The sequence below is a fragment of the Zalophus californianus genome, chromosome 2 (assembly GCF_009762305.2).
Source record: "Zalophus californianus isolate mZalCal1 chromosome 2, mZalCal1.pri.v2, whole genome shotgun sequence".
NCBI classification, from domain to species: domain Eukaryota; kingdom Metazoa; phylum Chordata; class Mammalia; order Carnivora; family Otariidae; genus Zalophus; species Zalophus californianus.
In genome coordinates, this window is record NC_045596.1 from 55,020,283 (window position 1) to 55,046,697 (window position 26,415).

The 26,415-nt window shown below is 36.3% G+C and overlaps 1 protein-coding gene across 1 annotated transcript in view; it reads right to left on the reverse strand.

The window, feature by feature from the left end:
• Positions 1–1,851: 1,851 nt before the first annotated feature.
• LOC113925570 (transmembrane protease serine 11B-like) overlaps positions 1,852–26,415 on the reverse strand; it is a 34,041-nt gene continuing 9,477 nt past the window's right edge. The window contains 11 exon segments of the mRNA XM_027600106.2: positions 1,852–2,013; positions 2,655–2,797; positions 3,151–3,327; positions 3,330–3,409; positions 5,525–5,711; positions 6,518–6,556; positions 8,201–8,381; positions 9,152–9,223; positions 9,308–9,423; positions 19,041–19,181; positions 22,303–22,417. Of these exon segments, the coding sequence (XP_027455907.2) occupies positions 1,852–2,013; positions 2,655–2,797; positions 3,151–3,327; positions 3,330–3,409; positions 5,525–5,711; positions 6,518–6,556; positions 8,201–8,381; positions 9,152–9,223; positions 9,308–9,423; positions 19,041–19,181; positions 22,303–22,417 (1,413 nt within the window).

The window sequence follows — 26,415 nt, forward strand, 5'->3', positions numbered from 1 at the left end:
AAAACTCAAGGGCCCCCCACTGCAGTTAAAATAAAATCCAAGGTCTTTACAAAGTTCTATTTGACTTGATCCCCAACCACCTCTTCATATACTCCTTTCTACCATCTCTTACTTACCTACCAGGCTCCAGTCATGTTTGCCTTGTTTCCACCCACACGTCCACCTCACTTATTTCTACCTCAAGGACTTTACACTTGCTCCTTTTGGATTTCTCTATCTCACGGTGTTTTTCTATGTTTTGCCTCTCCATTATTTAGGTACAGTTCAAATGCTACTCTCTTGGAAAAGTTATTCAGACTTTCCAGTCTCAAGTACCCCTCATCTGCTCCACTGTTTTCTATCATATTACTTTTTGTTTTCTTCATTACATTTATCATAACCCAGAATTCTCTTACTTATATGTTTATTATCCATCTTTGTCCACTAAATTCAGCATCTTTGAAAGAAGATACTGTGTTTATACCTGATAGTTCCTGGAACACTCTAAATATGTGTGACCTGCCTGAGAAAGGAGTAAGGAGAGAAAACACCATGTTGTCACACCTGGCTATGGATTGGCTTGACATCATGCATATCACTTGAGTTATGCTTTATAATAAAGAAAGAATGAAAGAGTAACATCACAAATGATTGAAGGAAGGAGTATTTTTTCTAGTTTATTTTACTTACTTTTGAAAATTTTAGCTATTTTTTTATTTTAGGAAATTACAAAAGGTAAAATAATTTGCAGAGACTACAAAGTCAGTCCTCCATACATTTATTTGTGCATGCACTGTAAGGAGACTTATTACAAAGAGCTGCCACACGGTTCCCTGCCCTTAAAGATCTCACATTATTTTTGCTACAAAGGCAAACAAATGACAAAGAGATGACATAAATAAAATGTTATATAAATAATTACAACCTAAAAATTATTTTTAATCTCCTGACTAATTTTGGATCTAAATTCTACCACGGGAGTTCATGTGAGGGTCACAGCTGAAGAGTGACTTTAAGCAAATAATTTTTCCTCTCTAGTCTTTAATTTCCTTTACTATAAATTGAGAAATGTTCTAGGGGCGCCTGGGTGGCTCAGTCGATCGTCTGCCTTCGGCTCAGGTCATGATCCCAGGGTCCTGGGATCGAGCCCCGCATCGGGCTCCCTGCTCAACAAGAAACCTGCTTCTCCCTCTCTCTCTACCCCTGCTTGTGTTCCCTCTCTCGATGTCTCTCTCTCTCTGTCAAATAAATAAATAAAATATTAAAAAATAAATAAATAAAATAAAATAAATTGAGAAATGTTCTAGCTCATATCCCTTCTCCACTCCAAGATCATATGATTACACAAGGTACACAAACTATCTCACATATAAATAAAAAATGAATGTATATTATTTCTTTATCTGACATATTCCAGTTTAACAAAGTACAATTATAATTTATAGAATGAAAAATAATTTATTTGGTAGACCCAGCATATATGTTCTCATACTAACAAAATGTGTATTTCTTTAAATTCTGAAAAATAAGTTAAGGTAAATTCTGAATATAATGGTAAGATAAATCAAAACTAGACTATAACTTGGCTAAGTGAATTTAAATTTAAAAAATTCCAAAAAAAAGAACTAGGCTATTAATAAAAATATTTTGGCCATCTTTTCTTTTTTTTTTCCTTCCTGTTTCCTATATTATTTGAATAGATAAATAAATTAATGGATAGTGTTTTAGATATACTAAAATATTGATAAAGACCTTTATGTATTTGAATGTAAGAAAAAGATTTGTATCAACAATCAAAAGAGAAAGACTTGAAGCAACAGATAAGAATACCCTGCAGTTGTCTTTATGTTCCATTCCAAAGTTACTTTTCTTTCAGAGTCCAGTCTTAAAAGTAATCCAATCACAATAAGTAGTCACTCGTGTATAAACACCTGGCTTATTCTTTTTAGCGCATCCATTACCCCAGCTTACTATTCCAACGAGGTGCCAGATATTTCTAGAGTCCAGGTAAGCTAGTGGTCCACCAGAATCATTCTGGAAGAAGATAAGAAAACATGTTTCTTGTTCTGTCAAAGAATTTCATTTTACTGCTTCTCTGGACTTATCAAAAGCCCCTGGGCACCGAAAACAGTCCACCCTCTTTTGGGCTCAGAACTGTGGAACTTGGGTTTATTCAAAACCCAGGGCAACCACAAACCAGAATACATTGCCTACAGCTGCCATATGTTGGATTGGGCAGAGTAGACTTTAAATGAGTTCAGCCTTGACTAATGTAGAAAATGATGTGGCTGTTGCATAATGAAGCCTGAGGAATGCGGGTCTTGTGCACATGCTAGACCTCCTGCAGCACCTCTGGATAAGGAAGAGGCACCATTCTACTGTGCTGATTGCCCAAAAACAGGGCCAAATTTATTTTATTACTGGGTAATTGTTGTCTTTGGTATGTATTCCTAGACTGAAAATTCCACGAGAATAGGGATTTTGTTCACCAGTGCATCCCCAGCATCTAGCCTGGTGTCTGATACATAACTGGAATCAATAAATATCCATTATGTGGATCAAAATAAGCTACTCTATGGAAATCATTAACACACACACACAAATTTGTGTTGATAAAAATTTCCATTTAATTGGTACTTCGGGATAAGATGATTTGATAATGTGTCTACACATACCTGACAAGCATCAGCTTTTCCTGACATAAATCCAGCACATAGCATTTTATCAGTCACCTTGCCAGATAATGCATGTGGAGCATTGCAAACTTTGTTGTCGATAATCTTCACAGAGGTTCGCTGAAGTATCACTGGAAGGGGACCTAAAGACAATAAATTCTGTGTATTACGGGGATCTTAACCTTGATTGTTGAGACGAAGAACATCTATAGAATAAGGTAGATTCTTCTGGTCAGCAAGAGTCGGATCAGTTCCAGCATAGATTGGTCCCTTTCTGGTGTTTACTGTAGCTGGCTGCCTCGCACATAATTTCAACTATTCCAATTCTTATTCCCAGAGGTATTTTAGAAAGTGAAGACAATTTGGCCCCTCCACTTGGTTTTCTTTTTGGAATATTTACTGGCTAATTGCATGAGAGAGTGATTGATTGATTATTTGATTGATTGTTTAAATACTTATTCCCATGAAGCTATTACCTTTTCACAGAAAAACTTACCATTCATATAAAGTGTTCCCCATCCTGTAACTACAACACTGGCATTTTCTGAGAGCTTCATTTTGGCTTCAGGAAGACAAATCCTACGAACATACTTTGCAAAAGAGACTTCTTCAGCAAGCTGCACAAGGGCAATATCATTATAAACTCCAGCCCTACTATAATTTTCATGAAAATAATGTTTTGGACTTTCTGTGTCATATATGGTTTATTTACTACAGTTCCAAAGTTGACAATCCAATTGTCTGAATTATTTTTCCTGAAAGACACAATTTAATTAAAATATATGCAGTTTTTGAGCAACAACAGTGCTCATAATGGTCATTACCTCATAACTGTAAGGCATGAGGCTCCCAACCAACACTAGAAAACACCAAATTTTTATTTTTAAAGGTGTTTTTGACACTGAGATGTTGCAAATAAAATAGTACTAAGGACTATTATAGCTGTCATATTTCTGCAAAATCCTCCTAGCTAGAGCCACTGATGTCTTCTGCTATTAAAACCCCACCCAGTTTCTGAGCATTGGACTTGGGTAGGAGTCATATGAGCAGCCTCAGTGGATGGGACCCAGAATCACTCTTATTGCCGAACACCCCGGATTCGAAGAGCCTGTGGAAGGCTCTGGACATCTTTGTACATAGAAAATCATCACTTGTTCTTACCTAATCACCCTGTTATGTTTACCAAGTCAGTACATTTGGGCTTCTAATTTAAATTTTCTGATCATTTCTCCAGTTCTCCACTGAAACTCTTTCTCAATTTAGGACCTACCATCCTGTTTAACTTTTCTCACCTTCCCTCAAAATGTCAGGTGCTGTTTTTGGTTTTGTTTTGTTTTGTTTTGAATTTTCAAAACTTCATGTAGTGGTAACACTCTTCGATCCTTCTCCCATTCTAAAATCTTCAGTGACTCCCCACACTCAATGTGTTTCTTAAACTCTACTCCCTTAGAATCAATTCAGGCTCCATCTCCTGAGATTTATATTTAAAAAGTCTGGTGTGAGGCTTAAGGATCCACACTTTTAACAAGTCCCCTATCTATGGACTACTTTTTGAAAATTGCTTCAAAGACAAATCCTGCAACCAGGCTTCATAAAAGAGATTTTCTCAGAAAGTAAGCGTCTTGTCAATTAGAAATGTGCCCAATCTATACATCAAATTTTCCCGAGTATATTTTCTAATGTTTCTTTTAACAAACCTTCTTCAAATTGCTCTTTTTGTTTGCTGTCTACAGAATACAACTTGTGTTGTTCCACCTCAACACATCTGAAGAAAGTGGTTTTCCAAATCCAAAATGCATGTTGTTCTTTCCCATCTACCCACCCCATCAATCAAATCTTTTATCTTTAGGGTCCAGGTGAATCTTACATCTTCATCCCTCAGCTGGATATGCTCTCCTTCTTCATCAGATGTTCACAGAACTTACTGTCTTGTTGTATATGTGGCATCTACTACACTATGCTAACACCTTTAATATATCATATTTAAATTTTTTCAGTTATGTAGTAAACACCTGGAGGACAAGTTAAATAAGCATGTAGTAACTGGAATCAGACATATTTGGTGTCACATTCAACTTCTGTTAATTTAGTAGCTGTATGAACTTTGCCAAGTTATGTCACCATTTCTGAACCCTAGTTTCCTCATCTTTAAATAGATTAAATTATACCTTCCATACAGAATTATTGTTATGATTAAATAAAATGATATAAATGAAGCCCTTAATGTCAGGCCAAAGTAGCTATTTGGAAAATGTGGATTACTTCTATTCACCTTTTCCTCTTCAACAAATTTATTTTTTTATTTTTATTTTTATTTTTTTTAAAGATTTTATTTATTTATTTGAGAGAGAGAGAATGAGAGAGAGCGAGCACATGAGAGGGGGGAGGGTCAGAGGGAGAAGCAGACTCCCTGCTGAGCAGGGAGCCCGATGTGGGACTCGATCCCGGGACTCCAGGATCATGACCTGAGCCGAAGGCAGTGGCTTAACCAACTGAGCCACCCAGGCGCCCCCAAATTTATTTTTTTAAAGATTTATTTATTAATTTTAGAGAGAGGGAGGGAGTGAATGTGCACAAGCATGGTGGGAGGGGGGCAGAGGGAGAGGGAGAGAGAAATTTAAGCAGACTCCGTGCTGAGCTCCATCCCACCCTGAGACCACAACCTGAGCAGAAACCACGAGTAGGATGTTCAACCAAGTGTGCCACCCAGGTGCCCTTCCTCTTTGACAAATTTAAATGTTTCTGCTGCCCTTCAGTTATGCAGGTAATTATAAATTTCATTTGACCTTGGTGAATGTTCACACATTTAGGTCAATCCCCACAGATGACCCAAAATAGGCCTGCACCCAGAATCCTACAGTTAGTCAGACTTTCACACTTCCTCAGCAAAGCAGTGAGCTGCAGATAATAGCCACCGGCTGCTGATCAGAGATGCCCCACAATAGTGTTGACCCTTCCATTGCATGCTGGCTTGCCATGGCCATGCTCCCACCAGGGCATTCTTCCCATTCACAATTCGGTTGCCTGGTATGATACTGTTGGCTGATCTTCCACAACCTGAAGAAAGGAATTTTTTATATAAGAGCAGCTATCTTTGATTATGCTTTATAAGAAATACATCTTAAAACATTACTTGAAACCCTTCAGTGATTGTCCAGCAGCTACTAAGCAATGCTGTGTCTTTCCTGGAATGTACTGTGATCATGGTACCCGACTCCATCTTGGTTTGGGTGACTTACTTATCTTCTTTTTCACTCTCGATCATCTTTCAACTTTTATTTTATCTATTTGTTATAATTCCCATCTCTGCAAGTAGATTGCAAATTCCTTGAAGGTGGAGACTTTAATTCATTATGTCTGTATCTTGCACAGCATATGAAATGCACTCTGAAGCCCCTTGTGGATAATAGATACACCATAAGTGTCCATTGAGTGAATGAATGCATGGATGTGTCTTGTGTGCAACATGATACTCTAAAGAGAATTCATTTAAAAGATACAGAACTATTTTTTATCTTATAATAAATGTATTTGATATAGCCTACTTTTATATTGTTTTATTATCTTGTCTTTTTTTCGCCTTCAATCTTTTTATTTTAACCTAGTCAGTATGATATTTTTCACTCATGATTCCATTCTTTGAGATCAGTTCTCATTTCATCCTTTGGACAACTCCTTACAAATGTTAAAATTCACAGGCCAGTGTTTTCCAAAAAGAAATTCCAGATATACATCTGGTATATCTAATAATTTTGAAAGACTATTTAATGGATTTCCAAATGATATATTTCAAGACACTTTTTAGACTAATGATAGGGAAATATTTGTGAATATGTTAAATTTATCATAGTTTCTAAACTTACAGTTGTTGGTAAGCATTTCAACATTAGCCTTGCTGATTTCTGAAATTAAAAAAAAACATAAAACTAACAAAATATCATCAAGCAATTATCTTCAATCCAGGAACATACATGCTAACTTTCCTAGCCCAATTACACCCAACATTTAATTATTCAGACTGGTTCACATATCAGTTATCAGCCTCTCTCCCTCCTACTTATTATATTTTGACCATCTCTCCACATCTCTACCAGGTAAGTATAGGAAAGGGGAAAAGGCAATAAAAAACAAAGCTCTCAATTTTGTGATAGTTGCAGTAAAATATTTACTGAGGTGAGAAGCTGACATTCTCACTAAAAGAGGGACTGGGAATTAATTATCTTCGGATTTCTTTCCTTATGATAATTCTCATCTCCCTGAAATACTCAGAGTTACCTATAAAGAAAAAAATTCTAATTAAAATTTTATTTCATTGGGCCTATCCTCTTTAGAGTCATCTCATTACTATGACTGAATTATGAAATTTTGTGAATTTAACTTAAATTCAAGTCTCTTTTCTATTGGGAAGAGACTTTATTCTTTATTCTTTATTTTTATTATTATTACTATTTTTTAAAGATTCACCCATTTATTAGAGAGCGGGAAGCAGTGCGAGCGGGGGGGGGGGGCAGAGGGAGAGGGGGAGGATCTCAAGAAAACTCCCCACGGAGCATGGAGCCCCATGCAGAGCTTGATTTCATGACCCTGAGACCATGACCTAAGTTGAAACCAAGAATCAGATGCTTAACCTACTGAGCCACCCAAGTGTCCCTGGGCAGAGACTTTAGAGAGAAAGAGTAGGGAACTACAAGAAGACCCACCAACAAGTGCTGACTAAACCCCTAAGACATAGAAAGGCAGCCTTCTTTCCCTACAGCTACCCACAGAGAAACTGTATTGTTCTTTTGAGGAGTTCTTCCTCAAACTCACTTCTCATGAGTGGCCCACTGGTGACAGGTATTCTGAGGCAAAGGAGCTATAACTGACAGTTGTCAGCCTTGATAGCCTTCAAGGACATTAGGATCAACTCTCAGTCTGGAAGAACCGCAAAACTGGGCTCTGAACTACATGCTTATCACCTAACAGGTCTTTTAACAATCCAAATGAGAGTTTCAAGAGCTTTGCAGGATCTTCAAGGTTTTTACAGACTTCACCTTCTTTACTGGGTCAAAATCCTATCATTTTCTTCCCTTGTTTTCTAGGAAATGATTCCAGACAATTTTCTTCTTTGTTAGTATCATTCCCATTCTTCTACAAGAAGCAGTGAGAACTCCTTATCCCCAACTTCCTTCTTACCCAGCAGTCTCCACACTGAACGATCAACTAAGTCCTAAATCTGTTTCCTATAATGAGATCCTCACAATAGTAGAGGGAAGGGAGGAATAATGCTTCAGTTAGGGTCCTTCACCCCCCTTTTCATACATAAACATGAAGCTTTCCAAGCTCAAGTGCATGCCCACACTTTAGCCCTCCTTCCTATCACTCTTCAACGTTTTATGGCACTGCCCCTTTCATGCCAACTCATTGGTAGGAGTACCAGAAGTTGAGAAGTATATTATTCTCCCAAAGAAAATTCCTGAAACTCCTGGTTCACTTTTTTCTAGTACTTTTTTTCCGAGTAATCCAGAAATCTAAGTAATAGAAAATAATGGAAATAAGTGAAATACCTATGAGTCTCATGGAAGTAGGGACTGCATTCCAGAATGCCATGTTGTCTTTCAGTATCTGCTGTAAGATAACTTCAATTTCAGTCTTCATGTTATCCCTCTTTGCTGGAGGAAATTTGAATGTCAGCTGTAACTGTACACTTGAGCCATTGGGATCAGGACTAGAAACAACAGAAATGTTCTAGCGTTGTTTCTTGATTTTTGTAGACATTTTGTGAACACATTGAATTTCCTCTATTTTATTGTATATTAAAGAACAATACAGAGATATTGTCTCAGTACGTATGAAGTGCAAGGGTCTCTGGATTTTTTGTTTTGTTTTGGAAGTTCAGAATTCCCCAAAATGGATATTGGCAATTACCAAAATACAAGTATCTTCTCCCTTTATCACTCATCCCCTGTGCTCCTTGATACCCTCCTCCCTGCAACCCTCCTGACCACCACCATACTCAAGCATACTTCAAAGACTTATTTAGACAAATGTTATCTTAAGTGACACTAAAATTCACTTTGCTTCACAGTCATTATAGTGATAGTGATTACTAAAGACACCAAAAGAAGATTATTTTAGGAAAGGTATGGACAGTTGGGTATGGACGGGAGAAGAGGAGGCTAGTAAGTCAGTAGCAAAACAATCAGGTGGGACTCTGTTTATCACACTTACAATTATCTTTCATCATAGTAGTCAGTTAGGACTGGCTGCTACCAACAACCTTATAATTCCCCTTCAAGTGTAGAGATTATAGATTTGTACAGAACAGTTCCTGCTCTGAACAGAAATTTGTTAATTGCAATGACAATTTATGGATCTTTCTTTCTTTCTTTCCTTCTTTTTTCCCCTTCTTTCCTTCTCTCTCTCTTTCTATTTTTTCTATTGTTGTTATTTAAAACCATGGCTGATGTGACATATCACCTACCTCCCTTTCCATAAGATTCTGATTGAATTTGTACTTAGAGAATTTTGATGACCTGAGAGTTGATATAGTCTTTATATATACTAGAATTTTGAAAAGCATCGGACATCTGTCAAGAGAAAAAAACAAAGCAGTTACCATATCTGTTTCAATCAAATTCATTATGAAATTATTAAATCTCTGACTTACTTACTTTAGTCTCTATATTTTTGCTCAGATCTGTGCTGGCTTGTGAATCTCCATTTTCACAACTATCATTGTATATAACTCCAGAAATATGAAAATCACCTTGGTAATAGAAAATCTTTCCTGTGAAACAAAGAAATATTCAAAGAATTTTAAAATAACAAGTAGCCTCAAGTCCCTCCATATCTTTCTCTCAAAATTAACATTTGACCCAGATTTTTAAATAATCAGAGGGAGGGAGAAAGGAAGACAAAAGCAATGAAAGGTAGTGAATATCCACTCATTCTAGAAATGGCAACTACCCAGCATTCATGAAGTGATCCTTTCCTTTCTTCATATGATAATAGATGTCACTGCCCCACTGAAGCCAGGAATATCCTCAGCATCCATCTCAAAACAGTAATCCAGGCAGCCGCTAACAATCCACCTGAGTGTGCACTAGAGATGAAACCTGTTTTTCATATGTAATCTAAATTTTTAGCCTAGTGATTACCTAGTTACTCTTTCTAAGCACTTCTGATACAGGAAACATTACAAACATTCCCCCTCACATTCTGGATGATCTACATCCTCTTATAATTTTTCTCCTGCCTCATTGCCTCTCTATCAGCCTGCTTTGTACTTCTTGTAGTAATTCCTTGAGGAATGCCCACTGCCCTTTCACTTCCCTCCAGCAGGTGGTGTCTGGTGTTTGGTGAGCATCACAATGTCTCACATTCCCCATTTCTTCCTGTCCCCAAATGTAAACTGCTTCGTCTAATATACTAGGCCACTGTAATTTAAAACAGGACAAGCTTAGAGGTAGTTTTTCCACATCATGCATCTACTTTTAAAAATAGAAATTAGCCATTTGCAATGACGTGGATGGAACTAGAGGGTATTAGGCTAAGTGAAATAAGTCAATCAGAGAAAGACAATTATCATATGATCTCACTTTTATGTGGAATTTAAGAAACAAAACAGAGGATCATAGCGGAAGAGAGTAAAAAATAAAACAAGATGAAACCAAAGAGGGAGACAAACCATAAGAGACTCTTAATCATAGGAAACAAACTGAGGGTTGCTGGAGGGGAGCGGGGTGGAAGAATGGGGTAACTGGGTGATGGCCATTAAGGACGGCAGGTGATGTAATGAGCACTGGGTATTATATAAGACTGATAAATTACAGTCCTGTACCTCTGAAACCAATAACACATTATATGTTAATTAAATGAATTAAAATAAAATTTTTTTTTAAATAAAATAAATAAAAGTAGGAACTAATATGAAATAGTACCCTGTTTTGGTTAAGCAATTAGCCATTCATATATTTTGAGAACAATTGTGTTTGCATGTTTGCTACCTCCCTCCATTTCCTCTCCCTCTCCACGAGGCTCTCCAGCCTGTCCAAGCACTAAGTATGTATTCTCTATGGGATGAGCATTGAGCAGAGGACCCGAGGGTTATAATCTTCTTTGACACCACTGTTAGCAGCTCAGCCTAATCTTTGGAAGTTTTGTGATAGCCTTGGCTTTCTACTTGCTCCAAAGGAACCTGCAGTCAGCTAACGTGCCACTCCCCAAACTCAGGCTCCTTATCACGTGAACTTCTGTTAAACCACCTTATGTTCAATCATTTGAGCCAGAGCATGGGTCTTTATATGTGCCTGGCTAAAGAATAAAAAACTGATGCTCAGGGCAAGTTGGCATGGCATCTAAGATCCCATGACTAGTAACTGAGGTCTTAGCATGTCATTCCTTGAGAGCACACTTCAACGTCTTTTTCAATCTTGACTCTTTCATCCAAAAACCTATCCACATCACAAAACAAAATAAAAATTAAAAAAAAAATCTTGCACCTAAACAAACAAACAAACAAACAAAAAACTGCCTGACCCCGTGACCTACCTGCAGCGCAGATCCTCGGCCACAGCCGCCCGGCAGCTGAACAGCAATTTTTGAGGTACCTGTTGTGTGATCCTTTGGGGGATCCCTTTTTTTTTATGGTTGGGATTGATTTTAATAAGACTTTCACCATGATTTTTCACAATGAACACAGGCGAAAATACAGGGAAGAATACATTATACCAAAGCAATAAGTGGTTGTTTTTACTGTAATAAGATTGTGATATATTTTTTTTCCTTTCCTGATCTTTATTCTCCAAATTTTCAGTAATGTGAGTGTTACTTTTAGTATTTTTAAAATGATTAACTGTCACTTAGCTCCATATATTCTATTTCAGAAAATACATACTAGAAATTTGCCTTTTTTAATGCCTCAGAATTATGATTGTTCTGTCCTGTGATGACTTCAGGTTTAATGTGGCAGAGAAGGCTACTTTTCCATAAGGAAACTGCCTTGCACTGCTATATTTTTATTCTTCTTCTTTCAAATATACTTCCACAAATTTCAAGATTCAAAAAGTACAAAGGGCGTGTATACATAGATAATCTCCCTCCCACCTATCATGTTCTTCTTCCCACAGGCAACCAGTTACTCTTTTCTTGTGTATCTTTCCAGAGGTATTTTATGTTCATGTGCTTATTCACACAACAGTGGCAATAGATGATCTACATGCAGCTCTCGGAGAGCCCTCCCTTCCACTTAGGTCATATCCCTCATCTGGGGCTTGCCTGCTTTCTTTTTCTGTTTTCTTTTTTTGTCTAGCCACTCCATAGTCTGTCATGAATTTTACACATTTTTATACACACATGACAATCTAACCAGTCCTTTCTTGGATGATTTTGTTTTTTCAGTCTTTTGGTATTACAGATACTGATTCGATGAATAACTTGATACATCATTTTGACTGTAAGTTCTTTCATTCACAGGTGAGACTGAGGACACCTTCCTAGATGAAGATTTGTACATTTTTTAGCTTGCCGCATGTTCCAGATTGTCCTCAGTCGGACTTTGTGCTTCACTTTCACCTGTATCTCCTGGCAGCCACCTTTCTTCCATAGTACCAAGATTTCCGCTGTCACTTCCGCTGTGACTATGCTGCCTCGAGCTGTCCTTCCCCTTTCTACTTTCGTAACCCTAAAGATGTGGTGAACTTAGAAACAGCTAGCTGAGCTGTTAGGAGTGTGTGGTTCAGAGTCCCAGCCAGAGCATCGTAAAGCACTCATCCATTTCTTCAGCAAGTATCTGTCGAACACCCACCACGCTCACTGTTCTACGCAATGGGGACAGTCTCTGCCTTGTGAATGCTCGTATTCCAATGGAGGGAGAAAGATTGCTGTTTGCTCCAACTCCTGTGTGTGAGGTGTGGAGAAGCAGCTTTCGGCCTCAACTTCCTCCTCAGCTCTTGAATCACGCAGACTGCAGCGCTGTGTGAAGGGGGCACCAGTTCACAAACTGTGTCTCCGTGCCTCGCAGCGAGGCGCTAGTTATCCTGGCCAACTGTTAGTTCCCATTTGCTTAAGTAGTGGACGGTTTTGGCTAATTCCAGGTGCCTCTTTGTGAGCTGATTTGCAGAGACTGTAAGCTTCACCACCTATGTCACTGCAGGACCCCCAAAGGATCACACAACAGGTACCTCAAAAATTGCTGTTCAGCTGCCGGGTGGCTGTGGCCGAGGATCTGCGCCACAGGTAGGCCACGGGGTCAGGCAGTTTTTTTTTTTTAGTGCCAAAACATTTATTAAAGGTTTTCAAATCTTTCAAAAATGTTACAAAAAGCAAGCAAACACAGTGATCCTTTTTTTTTTTTTTTTTTAGCATTCAAGACATTTTATTAAGCAAAAGAGAAGGAGGGAGGGAGAGAAGAGGGGAGAGGGGAGAAACTGAAAACCTACGGATTCAAATGTTCTTTTGAAATCCTATAAAGACTGGAAAACATGATGGGAAGGATGACATTAGAGTTTTCTTCTATCAAACTCATGATGTATTCATTATTCCAATAATCCAGTGCCCTTTCTGCCACCTGAAAACGGGGGCTAGATACACACTTGGCAATTTGTTTAAACAAAGGTTCTTGAATTTTAACAAATTGTGAGGGTTCAATCACATCCAATATTTCTTCCAGCTCCCCAAGGAACATGACCTCTTTCTGACTACATGTTTTAGGCCAAAATTTCATTAACCCGCTAATAACTGGTTCTGTGAGTGAAGGATCTTTCTCCAGAAACTGTACTATGCAATACGCCAGCTGGGCATGGAAGAGTGATAAGCTCCTGACAGTGTGTAAAGAGATCAACACTTTCACCAGAAACTGTTTGTGTTCTGCCTTAAGAGGTAAAGCAAAGCCATTGATAATACTTCCTAGTATTTCCAGCAGTTCAGCTACACCATTGAAGTGTTCTGTTTCATAAACAAACCTTAGAAAAATATTGATGCACCTTAAAAAGTACCATAGAGTCTCTAAGGAATGCTAATAATAGAATGAAAAATGTGATCTCTGAGCTAAAATAATTCATTATCCTGGAAGTCAGGAATATCATTTCAATCTAAAATAAAACTTAGTTTCCTATCTTCCAATGGTCTCCCATATTTTTCCTTATGGCAACTGGTATATACGAAAAGCAAATGCTAGGTTCTATCTAATCAGTTACCTAAGGTCATTCTGAAAGAATAATGCATATGAAGTTACAGGAATTAGTTTAAACCCTGCCACCAATTGGCTATGCCATGTTGGTATATCACTTTAGCCTTCTGCAATTTTTTTCAATAATCACAAAGACTAAATTGCAAAAATAAACTCCAAGATCTTTCTTATCATTTCATGTTTTTGATCTCTGAAGTCTATCATCAAATCGAAGAGCAAACAACTAGAATCTGCTAATTTTGTGTTACATCTAGTATGCTGAACTTGGGTATATATAGGTAGGCAGATTTTTTTTTTAGGGAACTATCTTATTTTATTTTTTATGCAGATTTTATTGATTTATTTGAGAGAGAGGGAGAGTGTGAGAGAGAGAGAGAGAGAGCACAAGCAGGTGGGAGGGGCAGAGGGACAGGGAGAAGCAGGGACTCGATCCCAGAACCCTGGGATCAGGACCTGAGCTAACGGCAGACCCTTAACTGGCTGAACCACCCAGGCATCCCAGGTAGGCTGATTAATTTGTCAACAGTCATATCTGTCATGTCCATACTTAAAGAAATCATGATGTTTAGATATCTGACTCTAGTTATATTACTGGAAAATTAGATTGATTTGAGGTGCAATTTTTAAGTTTATTTTCCCTTGATTATTTTTATGAACTGAATTGTCCCCTTAGAATTCATATATTGAAGCCCAAACCCCTATATGACTACATATAGAGATATGGCCTTTAACAAGGTGATTAAGGTTAAATCAGATCATAGGGACTATATTTAGAGATATGGCCTTTAACAAGGTAATTAAGGTTAAATCAGATCATAAATCAGGTCATAGAGTTAAATCAGAAACCAATAGAACTGGTAGCCTTATAGGAAGAGACATGAGACTAATCCTTCCTTCTCTGTCCTGCAAATTACCCCCCCAACCCCATATGTCACAGAAAAAAAGGCCATGTGAGGCTATAGTGACCCTGCTGGCATGCTGATCTTGGACTTCCAGCTTCCAAAACTATAAGAAAATAAATACTTGTTGTTTAAGACACCTAGTCTGTGGTATTCTGTTATGGCAGCTTGAGCTGAATAATACAATTATTTAGATAAATTGAATGGGAATCTATCTGTACCCTACACTGTGGTCTTTAAAATAATAATCAGTTTTACAGACATAGCAGTGATCAGTATTTACATAGTTATCTGTCCACATCTCAAAGTTTGTAATAAAATCTATTTTAAGATAGAAATATATTTTATTACCTTTATAAAACATTGCTTTAGACCCAAGGATTGCAACACTATCTATGTATTAGAATAACGACAGAGCTTCTAAAAGGCATACATGGGCGGGTCCTACCCCAGTTCCACTGAAACAGAAAACCTAAGGGACGACACTTCTTTAGAAGAGCTCCACAGGTGATTCTGAGCGAAAGCAAAGGTTTAGCGCTCCTAGATAAACTATCTGAAGGATTTTGCAATTGTTTGTAAATGTCTGTGTAAGCTTTTGGAAATAGTTTTGTTAAATAAAATAGTTAAGAAAGAGCTGAACCAGTCATTCTAGAATAATGATCCTTGTGGAATATTAATCTCTGAGTTAATCCAAGAAGTAGAAACTCAAAAATAATGTCTTAAAAACAATAGATAGATTCAGACAGAGAAACTAATTTCATACCACTTGAATGAGAGATTACTCTAGATGTCATCCAACTCAAGTTGCCCTTAGTATTATTAACAAAGCTTGATTTCATTCCTAAGTCAGAATCCTGGAGCAAACCTATCTTTCAGGCTGACTCCAGCCGACCTTTACGACAGAGTTTTGAGTGCATATTTTTACTTCACAAGGAGCCCAGTTCAATTAACTTAATTTCAGGTAATATAAGCCCACCTAGCCTTGTATTTGAAATTGTATGTGGCTGACCATGTAGAGAAAGTCAAGGGCAAATTCTCATCCCACACATGTCCTCCTTGAGCCAGGATGTCTGCAGTTCTCCCTTTTGTACCACTCCGGTCTATGAACGCATTGTTTATCCAGAAGAAGGGACCTATTAAAATACAAATTATATTTTGGAAGGATAGCTAATTAAGCTACTAGGCTTCTTCATGATGCTTGATTTGGTAAACTTGGAGCAAATTTCCTTAAAGGGAAATTATGTAATGGATGTTATTTTTTAACGAGCAGAATCAAACAGAGGACAGAAGTACCCAGACTACAGAGAGTTCAGGGACAGACATGGCAGGCAAGAGACTGGACTGTAAGCATACATTACTTTTCTGAAGGAAAAGTTTTGAAATTTGAGACCAAGATAATTAAAGAAAATATAGGGCACTTGGGTAGCTCAGTTGGTTAAGTGCCTAACTCTTGGTTTCAGCTCAGGTCATGATCTCATGGGTGGTGAGATGAAGCCCTACCTAAGGCTCTGTGCTCAGCAGGGAGTCTTCTTGAAGATTCTCTCCCTCTGTCCCTCCCCCCATTTGCTCTCTCTCTCTCAAATAAATAAATCTTTAAAAAAAAAAAAAAGATGGTTAGAGAAAACAAAGGAGAGGCCAGGTTGAAGGAAAAGCTGGAATTCTCACAGTATTAGGAAAATCATCCTACACTTCATTATTGTATAGAGTAATATATTTCTGAGGAATAAAACAGAAAAACTTATGATAAAGTACAATAATACACTTGAATGTTAAGGTCTAGGTTTATGCTCATCTATGACACTGAGCACTGTGAATTGTGTAGGACTGTTGAACCACAGACCTGTACCTCTGGAACAAATAATACATTATATGTTAAAAAAAAGAAGAAGATAGTAGGAAGGGAAAAATGAAGAGGGGGGAATCGGAGGGGGAGACGAACCGTGACAGACTATGGACTCTGAGAAACAAGCTGAGGGTTCTAGAGGGGAGGGGGGTGGGAGGATGGGTTAACCTGGTGATGGGTATTAAAGAGGGTATGTAGTAAGTGGAGCACTGGGTGTTATATGCAAACAATGAATCATGGAACACTACATCAAAAACAAATGATGTAATGTACGGGGATTAACATAACATAATAAAATAAAATTTAAAAAAAGAATGAAAAAAAAAGCCTATAATAATAAGCACTTGACTTTTCTCAATCTTGATTTTTTGCATGTGAAAACAAAGATAGTAGTAAAACCTACCCTCCCTAGCTCAAAGGATTATTGTGAGGATCAAGTGGAATAATGGATGTCAAATTTCTTTGAAAACACTAAATAGCTACACAAATTTAAGGTTTTGTTTTCCTGAAATAAATAAATTGGAAATAAATAAATTGGAAAACCAAGCTTTCTGAAGGTAGTGTTAACAAAAATTTTAAAAATAAGGTCAAATTTATATAAACATACAGTCACTTCTACTATCTAGTATTAGATGAGACATTTGTGTGGATAAAAGACCTCAGTGTGAGACAGGAATCCATCAAAATCCTCTTTGACCTTAGTTGAAGCAACTTCTTGCTAGACATGTCTTCAAAGGCAAGGGAAACAAAAGCAAACATGAACTATTGGGACCTCATCAAGAGAAAAAGTTTTTCATAGCAAAGGAAACAGTCAACAAAACTAAAACACAACCTACGGAATGGGAGAAGATATTTGCAAATGTCTTATCAGATAAAGGGCTAATATCCAAAATCTATAAAGAATTTATCAAACTCAATACCCAAAAACCAGGAAATCCAGCCAAGAAATGGGCAGAAGGCATGAACAGACATTTCTCCAAAGAAGACATCCAAATGGCCAACAGACACATGAAAAAATGCTCAACATCATTCAGCATCAGAGAAATACAAATCAAAATTACAATAAGATACCACCTCACACTGGTCAGAATGGCTAAAATTAACAACTCAGGAAACAACAGATGTTGGCAGGGATGCAGAGAAAGGGGAACGCTCTCACACTGTTGGTGGGAATGCAAGCTGGTGCAGCCGCTCTGGAAGACAGTATGCAGATTCCTCAAAAAGTTAAAAATAGAGCTACCCTACAACCCAGCAATTGTACTATTAGGTATTTATCCAAAGGATACATAGTGATTTGTAGGGACACATGCACCCCAAAGTTTATAGCAGCAATGTGCACAATAGCCAAAATATGGAAAGAGCCCAGATGTCCATTGACCAATAAATGCATAAAGAAGAGGTGGTATATATATGAGGGAATATTACTCAGCCATCAAAAAAATGAAATCTTGCCATTTGCAATGACATGGATGGAACTAGAGGGTATTACCTTAAGAGAAATAAGTCAGTCAGAGAAAGACAAATATCATATGATATCACTCATATGTGCAATTTAAAAAATAAAACAGTTGAACATAGGGGAAGGAAAGAAAAAATAAGACAAAAACAGAGAGAGAGAGACGAACCATGAGTCTCTTAACTATAGGAAACAAACTGAGGGTTACTGGAGAGGAGGTGGGTGGGGGGATGGGATAGTGGGGTGATGGGCATTAAGGAGGGCACTTGATGTAATGAGCACCGAGTGTTATATGCAGCTTATGAATCACTAAATTATCTCTGAAACTAATAATACACTGTATGTTAATTAAATTGAATTAAATTTTTAAGGAAAGATGAGACATTTGTGGATTATCTATTGCTATTTAGCAATTATATCTTAACAACCAGAATTGAGAGGCGCCTGGGTGGCTCAGTCGTTAAGCGTCTGCCTTCGGCTCAGGTCATGATCCCAGGGTCCTGGGATCGAGCCCCGTGTCAGGCTCCCTGCTCTGCGGGAAGCCTGCTTCTCCCTTTCCTGCTCCCCCGCTTGTGTTCCCTCTCTCGCTGTGTCTCTCTCTCTGTCAAATAAATAAAATCTTTAAAAAAAATAAACCAACCAGAATTGAGCCAGTAAGAGTAGGGGTTTCCAAATTTTTGTGTATATTTACTAAAAGATATAACAATTCAACTACTAACCTACTGCATAAGCTCCTTTATTGACAATGCATTTTGGCCTCAAAACACTGAACTTTTCAGTCTTGCCCATACTCTCATTGTTGGTAATATAAGTTACAGAGTGGCTCAAGGAGGCATTTGATTCAAAAAAATTTATAAACTTTGGTATTAAATAATAGAGAATTGTTATGGTGAAATAATATAGTAAATAGATGAGAAAATTTCCATGAAGAAATTTAATATTCATGTTGTTTCTTATCAATTTCTAAAAATAAGAGATTTAGTAGTAAGGATGAAAATGAAAAATAGACAATACTGACCAGCTGCCAGAAAATGAACAAGGAGACCAATAGTTACTCCCAAGATGGTTGTCACTCCAAAAAAAATAAGGATCACCATCCATACTGGCCAAGATCTTCTCTGGGAGGACATGCCATTCCCATGAAAGGAAAAAAAAATGGCTCAAATCAGATGATAGACATTCTAAACGTACCTGGCTCTCCTTCAACTCATTCAACATAATTTATAATTTATGATTAGGTCCCTACGTTAGCATGAAACATAGAAGCCTTAAACATCTCAAAGAGGATAGACCCTAATGCTCATTCATTAAACAAATCATATTTAAGTACTGTGTTAGCTTCTGGGAGTATAGCAGTGAGCAAGATTCACATGGTTTCTCTGAAGAGAAATTGATTTGCTCTTTTTATTTATCTAAAGCAGGTTACAAAACACTAGGTGTGGTCTAATTGTATTTTTGACTATAGTCATATCATGTACATGGACATATATAGATTTATAAACAAATATATAATATAACGATTTATAAGTTTTAATTAAATGTGGAAGGAAATATCATGATGCCAACGACAGCTATCCCATGTTATGAGATTATAGGTAGATTTTTTCTTTTTTGTTTACTTTTTTCTTTATATTTTCTGATGTTTCTACTATAAACATAGATTATTTGTATCACATAAATTAAGAGACAAGTAGGTTCATTGTCAAAGCCGATCAATTAGATGACAAATAATCAGAAAATATGGTGACTTGGCATCATCCAAATGGAGTGCTCTAGGGTTACAATTAGGTCTTATGGCTACCCTCAGTCTAATCTATATATATAAAATTTGGACACTAGTTATTTATCCTGCATATTTTGAAAGACATGATGTCATGAGATTGCTGATTTGGAGGAAGACCTATAACAAACACACACAAAATTCTGATTTCAGGGGCACCTGGGTGGCTCAAGTCAGTTAAGTGGCTGCCTTCGGTTCAAGTCATAATACCAGGGTCCTGGGAACAAGCCCCATATTGGGCTCTCTGCTCAGTGGGGAGCCTGCTTCTGCCTCTCCCTCTGCCCCTCCTCCCCTGCTCATGCTCATTCTCTTTCTCTCTCAAATAAATAAATAAAATCTTTAAAAAAAATCTGATTTCAAATTTAAAATAGCCTTAGCTGTTTCTTCAATCTTCCATATTCTGCATCATCTTAAACAGAACTTGTAAAACAGAGGAATTTGTAACCAGGGGATATATTTGGCACATTAGATATTCCCTATGAATATGAGAATCTTTTCGTTTTGATCCCTCTAGGACCAATTTATTTTTAGGTAGAGAAGTTCCTTTAAAAAACAAATATTACCTTATGACACAACTGTGTAACTCCACCCACTCTTATTCGCTCTCTGCTCTGTTCTCTATTCTTAATCCTACCTCTTCTTTATACACCTTTGATGACTTGTTAATCAGTATTTCCCAGAACCAAAATTATTTGTCAAAGCTCTTCAAAGAAACTCCCTATTTCAGATGCATTCCATGTATGCTTCCATACTGGAATCCTGCTGTTTAATCTCATCCTCAGAGCAAAAATCTATTCAGGTATTGTGTTTCTTACACTAGATGAACCACTTTAAAAGTAGTATGCAATTAAGGTAATTAATAGCTATTTTTAGAACCTTATGACTATCTGATAATAAGTCTCTTCTAATAACCAGAAATGTTTACTGTGATATTGAGGTCTCAGATTTTTTTGGATTAGCCAGTTGTAACTTAGTCTGGTAGCTTAGTCTTTCTGAGACATGCAAATTAATTTGAGGGACTTTAACATTATGTAGCCTGAATAGTGACTCTAAAGTAGCTGAAATGGTTTCTATACAAGTAATCAACACATTACAGTTTATAAAATATATTTCATCGAAAGCTCCTTTTAGAAGCTCTGGGAAGTGCTAGAGAATACATTTTGTTGACTATAGCGCTGGTGGTTTTTTCCCCTTCATTATGGATTTCTTCCTATCATAAGCAATTAAGGAGATACTTTTATATCTAAAACATCACAGTGGTTTATATTTTATTTACCCCTTCCTCTAGTAATTGTGATGCATGGACTCAAGGAATTGATTATTATTTTTAACTAATAGCTGCAATTATTTAAATGATGTTCTAAATATTTAAAAAGTTCCATTTATGAAACAATTTACTTTCTCATTTACCAAATTAATTTTGGCCTTTTTTAAAAAAAGAAACAGAAATCTGCATTCCAAAATGAACTCATTTAACAAAGAAAACAGGTTAAAAATAAATCTTCAATGATTTTAAACAACTCCATATACTTAATTAAACTATAACTGCCTCATTTTTGTATTGAATCTAATTCAAGTAAGGTCTTATCACTATTCTGGCATAATCAAACATTCCCCTTAATCAAATCACAATAATAATGTCAATAAAAATAATGGTAACTGCATGATTCACAATTTTAAAGCATCAATCTCACTGTAATTTATCCCCACAGTCCATACCAGGTATTATTTCCTAGATTAGATTTTCTTATAACCACCTTCTGATATTGCATTAGCAGTTAACCTGCAAAGCATTACAATAATTGTAATTTTCATTTATTAAAATTTAATTTACAGACCATTTGAATTAGATGCACCTGAATTCTGTTACACAGTGAAGAGTGTTAAAGCTAGATTCCAGTGCAAAATTCTCCAAATTTTATAAAGATAAACCTTTTTTTTTCCATAGAAGACTTTAAGTCATTAGGGAAAGAGTTGTGAATAAGGAACAGAGAAATTAATGATCAAATGAGTTGAATGGCTTCCACTTTTAACTTTCCCCTGGAATTCTGGAAAAACAGCGAGCCTACATAGCAAATTCATTTGAACATCCATGAAGTTTTGAGGACCCTCTGCAGTCTGCCAGCTGCCAATTCAGGACCTGGATTATAAGGACATTATTCCAAAAATCTATAATGGAATTTATATTTTTATTTTCAAGAAAACATTTCATATTAGGAAATATTATTTCAATTACATTGCTAGAGAACAAAAATTGTGTTCTTATAAAAAAAAGTAAGCAAAATTTTGTTGGAATTGGATTCTTTTTTTCCAACTTCCTGAAACTTTCCCAGAGACTTTTCAGAGCCTTTGGACCTCAGATACAATAGCATGTTTTTTAGCAGTGTACAGAAATAAAAATATAAATTATAGAAAGCAAGCAGTTAACAAAAAGCTAGAAGATATTCTAAGAACTTGCTAGGTTTTGTAGACTTAATTTCCCAAATAAAATCCCATTTACCTGTACATAATATTCTGACTGTTGTGGTGTTGTCAGCAACAATGATGGTGATGATGATGATGATGGTGGTGGTGACAATGATAGTGATAATTAAAATAAGGGCCTTCTGGTGTAGCTTTTAAGAGATCAATATTTCCCAGGTTTATGGGCTACATCCAGTGTTGATTGGTTTGTTTTTATGGGCTGGGTGAAATGTAGAGAACAAATATGATGAAACTTGTCTGACTAGTATTAATGACTACCATATTTCTATGGTTTCAATATAGGAGTCATCAAGGGAATCATAAACTTCCTTGACTTGGCTATTTAAAAAAAAAAATAATAGCCTACTCCTAGATTGGTCACCTAGAAGGTATACCCAGGAAACAGTTTTGTGGTAAACTGGGATAATCCTAACTTTGTGTTTAACCAGCTCCATTATACTGGCTTCTTCTTCCTCAGTTGACATCAGCTATAGGCAGAAGTTTCTGACAAATGATTTTTCACAAGGTATCAATTTTAATACAACTAATATTGTCACAATTCTGATGTAAATGAAATTATATTTCATTGTGATTTACATTTAAATTTCCCTAATTACCAGTGAGAATAATTCTCATTCTCATTCTGGGTTTCCTCTTCTGAGAATTCTGTTCATATATCTAGCTTATTTTTTTCTATTAGGTTATTTATCTTTTTTCTTATGGATATATGTGAGTTTTCTATATATACTGGATATTGCAATTCCATCCTAACAAGAAGTATAAAGCTTAACAGACTATGAAATCAGCAACTCTTTTTTTGGATCCATAACAGAGGGGAGAACACAGAGCAAACAACTGCCCCAAATACTGGAGAGATAGACAAGAGAATACAGTTAATACAGTGAATCAAGACTCACTGTATTCTTAAGTCTTAACTGAGTCAAGACTCAAGAACAGAAACCACCAGAGCAGAACCAGTGTCAGGAAAGGAAAACCTAAAGTGTTATTGATAAACTGCTGGAGATTTGGTACGGATAACTCTGAGAGTTAAAAACTCCAGAGGGACCCAGTCATAGGGCGAAGCCCAAAGTATTGTGAGATTTACCTCCAGAAATTCAACCAGATTCCCACAGTAAATATTGAAGAAAAATCCATTTGGATTTCTGGCAGGGAGACAGAAAAGGGAACATTTTGATATATTCCAGAGCACTCTATTCTCTTAACAAGGCCTGCCCTTGGAGACAACTAGTTAATCAAAGCCTAACATACTGGGGTATTAACAACACCTAACTGACCTGGGAAAGGGAAATACCCAACCTCAGGTCATTCTTCCGTCCTGAGAATAGGGGGTAAAAAAACTGAGAAACACTTGTGAAGTTCATAGTCTAGAGGCATAGACTCACTAAAAGAGTAGACTTAATCATCAGACTATAGAACACTCCTTCTCCCTACACCTTACCACCACATGACTAAAGGCCTGTTTATAGTAGTTCTGTTTACTTGGTACATCATGCTCAGCTATCAGGGAAAATTTGCAAGACATACCAAAGGGCAAAAAACAAAAGAAAAAAAGCCCCTCAATTTGGAGAGACAGAGCAAGCATCAGAACCAGACATGGCAGGGATGTTGGAATTATTACACCAGGAATTTAAAACAACTATGATTGATATGCTGACAGCTTTAACGGATAAAGTAGAGAGCATGCCAGAATAGATGGGAAATGTAAGTAGAGAAATGGAAATCCTACAGAAGAACCAAAATGCTAGAGATTAAAAAAAAAATCCTCAATAACACTGTAACAGAAATGAAGAATGCCTTTGAAGGGACATAACAACACTTAATGTGTATGTACCTAACTATAGTGTCAAACCACATGAGGCAAAAAGCGATAGAACTGCAAAGAGAAATCGATAAATCTGTTACCATAGTTGGAGACATACATAGAGATACATCTGTATCAAAATTGGACAGATCCAGCAGGTGGAAAATCAATAAGAACACAGTTGAATTTAACACCATCAATCATCTGAATATAATTGATATCTATAGACTACTTCATCCAACAATAGAATACAAATTCTTCTCAGGATCACATGGAATATTCATCAAGAGAGACCACATTCTGGACCACAAAATACACTTTGACAAATTTAAAAGAACAGAAATCATACATTGTCAGCTTTCATGCCACAGTGAAATTAAATTAGAAATAGCAATAACAGAAAGATAACTGGAAATCCCAACTTATGTGGAGGTAAATAACATGCTTCTAAATAACATCCGTCATTCGAGAGAACTCTCAAGAGAAATTTTAAGATATTTTGAACTAAATGAAAAAAAATACAACTTATCAAAATTTGGGGGATGCAGTGAATAGCAGGAAATTTATAGCATTGAACGCATATACAGTTGACCCTTGAACAACAAGGGGCTTAGGGGTGTTGACTCCCCTGTGGAGTCGAAAATGTGCATATAACTTGAACCCCAAAACTTAACTATTAATAGCCTAATGTTGACTGGAAGCCTTAATGAGAACATAAACAGTTAATACATATTTTGTATGTTATATATATTACATACCATGTTCTTACATGTAAGCTAGAGAAAAAAATATTATTATTAAGAAAATTTTAAGGAAGAGAATATACATTTACACTACTGTAAAAAATCTGTAAGTGGACCTGTGCAATTCAAACCTGTGGTTGTTCAAGATTCAACTGTATTTGATTTTTCTGTCCTATTGTAAATGGTATTATTCTTTAAATTTCATGTTATACATGTTGCTGGCATATGGAAATAAAATTGATTTTTGTATATTGACCTTCTTTCCAGAAAACTTTTTTGATTTATTTTTTTTAATTTGAACATTCTTTTGAATATTTATCATACACCCACATCATCAAGTCATCTGCAAATAAGAATAGAATTACTACCTCTTTTCCATTGCTTATATTTTTTATTTTGTTTTGGTTGATTGGTTGACTGATTCATTGTTTCAGCCTTGTGTCCCAGAACGCTAGTACATTGTTGAAAAAAAATGACGATAGCAGGCATCCTTCCTTTGTTCTTAATTTCAAGGAGAGGTTTTCACTGTTTCACTATTCGATAGGATGTTTGCTGTCACTTTATCAGATTAAGGGAGTTATCTTCTGTTTTTAGTTTGATGTATTTTAAAATAAAGGCACTTTGAATTTGATCAAATGCTTTTTTTGGCATAATTGAGATAAATCATACCTCTTTTCTTACCTTTATTTTGACCAATGTTATAAGTCACATTCATAGATATTTAAATATTGAACAACTCTGTATTTCTGGAATAATCACAACTTGATTGTAATTTATTATACATTTTATGTATCACTGGGTTTCATATGCTGATTTGTTTAGGATTTTTGCCTCCATGCTTTGGAGACAGGATGGCACAATTTTCCAGTCTTTTAATATCATTGTTAAATTTTTTAATCAAAGTTATGCTATCTTACTGCAAATAAATTTTAAAATTTATATGAAGTAAAGAAATTCCTAGAAAAGAAAAGAACCTTAAGTTGCCCAAACTGACATAATCACCACTATAAGAATTACTACATGCCTTTTCAAGTATACTACATTTCGGACTTTGCATAAACTTGAAATAAACCTTCCATCTTACCAACTCACTGAGATTCAGGAATCTTGAAATAGCTAATAGTAGAAATACCATTTGTAACAAATACAAATGTTATCTAATATTTACTGTCAACTTATAGTTTTAAAACAAAACTTATAGATTGAAAGTATTTATATTAGATATCAATCCTCTCATATGCATCTCTTCTTCCTTTTGATTTGCTTCTAGTATCAGAAATAGAAACTGTGGACTGGTGTGGTTCTCCAGCTTTCCATGGATGAACAGCATTGCTGCTGAAACAGGATAAACCTTTCTCCCATTTTGAACAAGTCCTAAAATTTCAATACTCATGCCATTTTTCTCTTCTCAGCCCCATAATCACAAAAGTCCTGTCAGTTCTTAAAGGAAGAGCAAGGATGTCATGTTATAGTTATTGTTTTGTTGAATCATCATTCTTTAAATGACTGAGTCATAGAATGTACATTTGTTCCAAGGACACTCCCACAAACATCATGTCCTAGCTTCAATTCATCCATGAAGTCT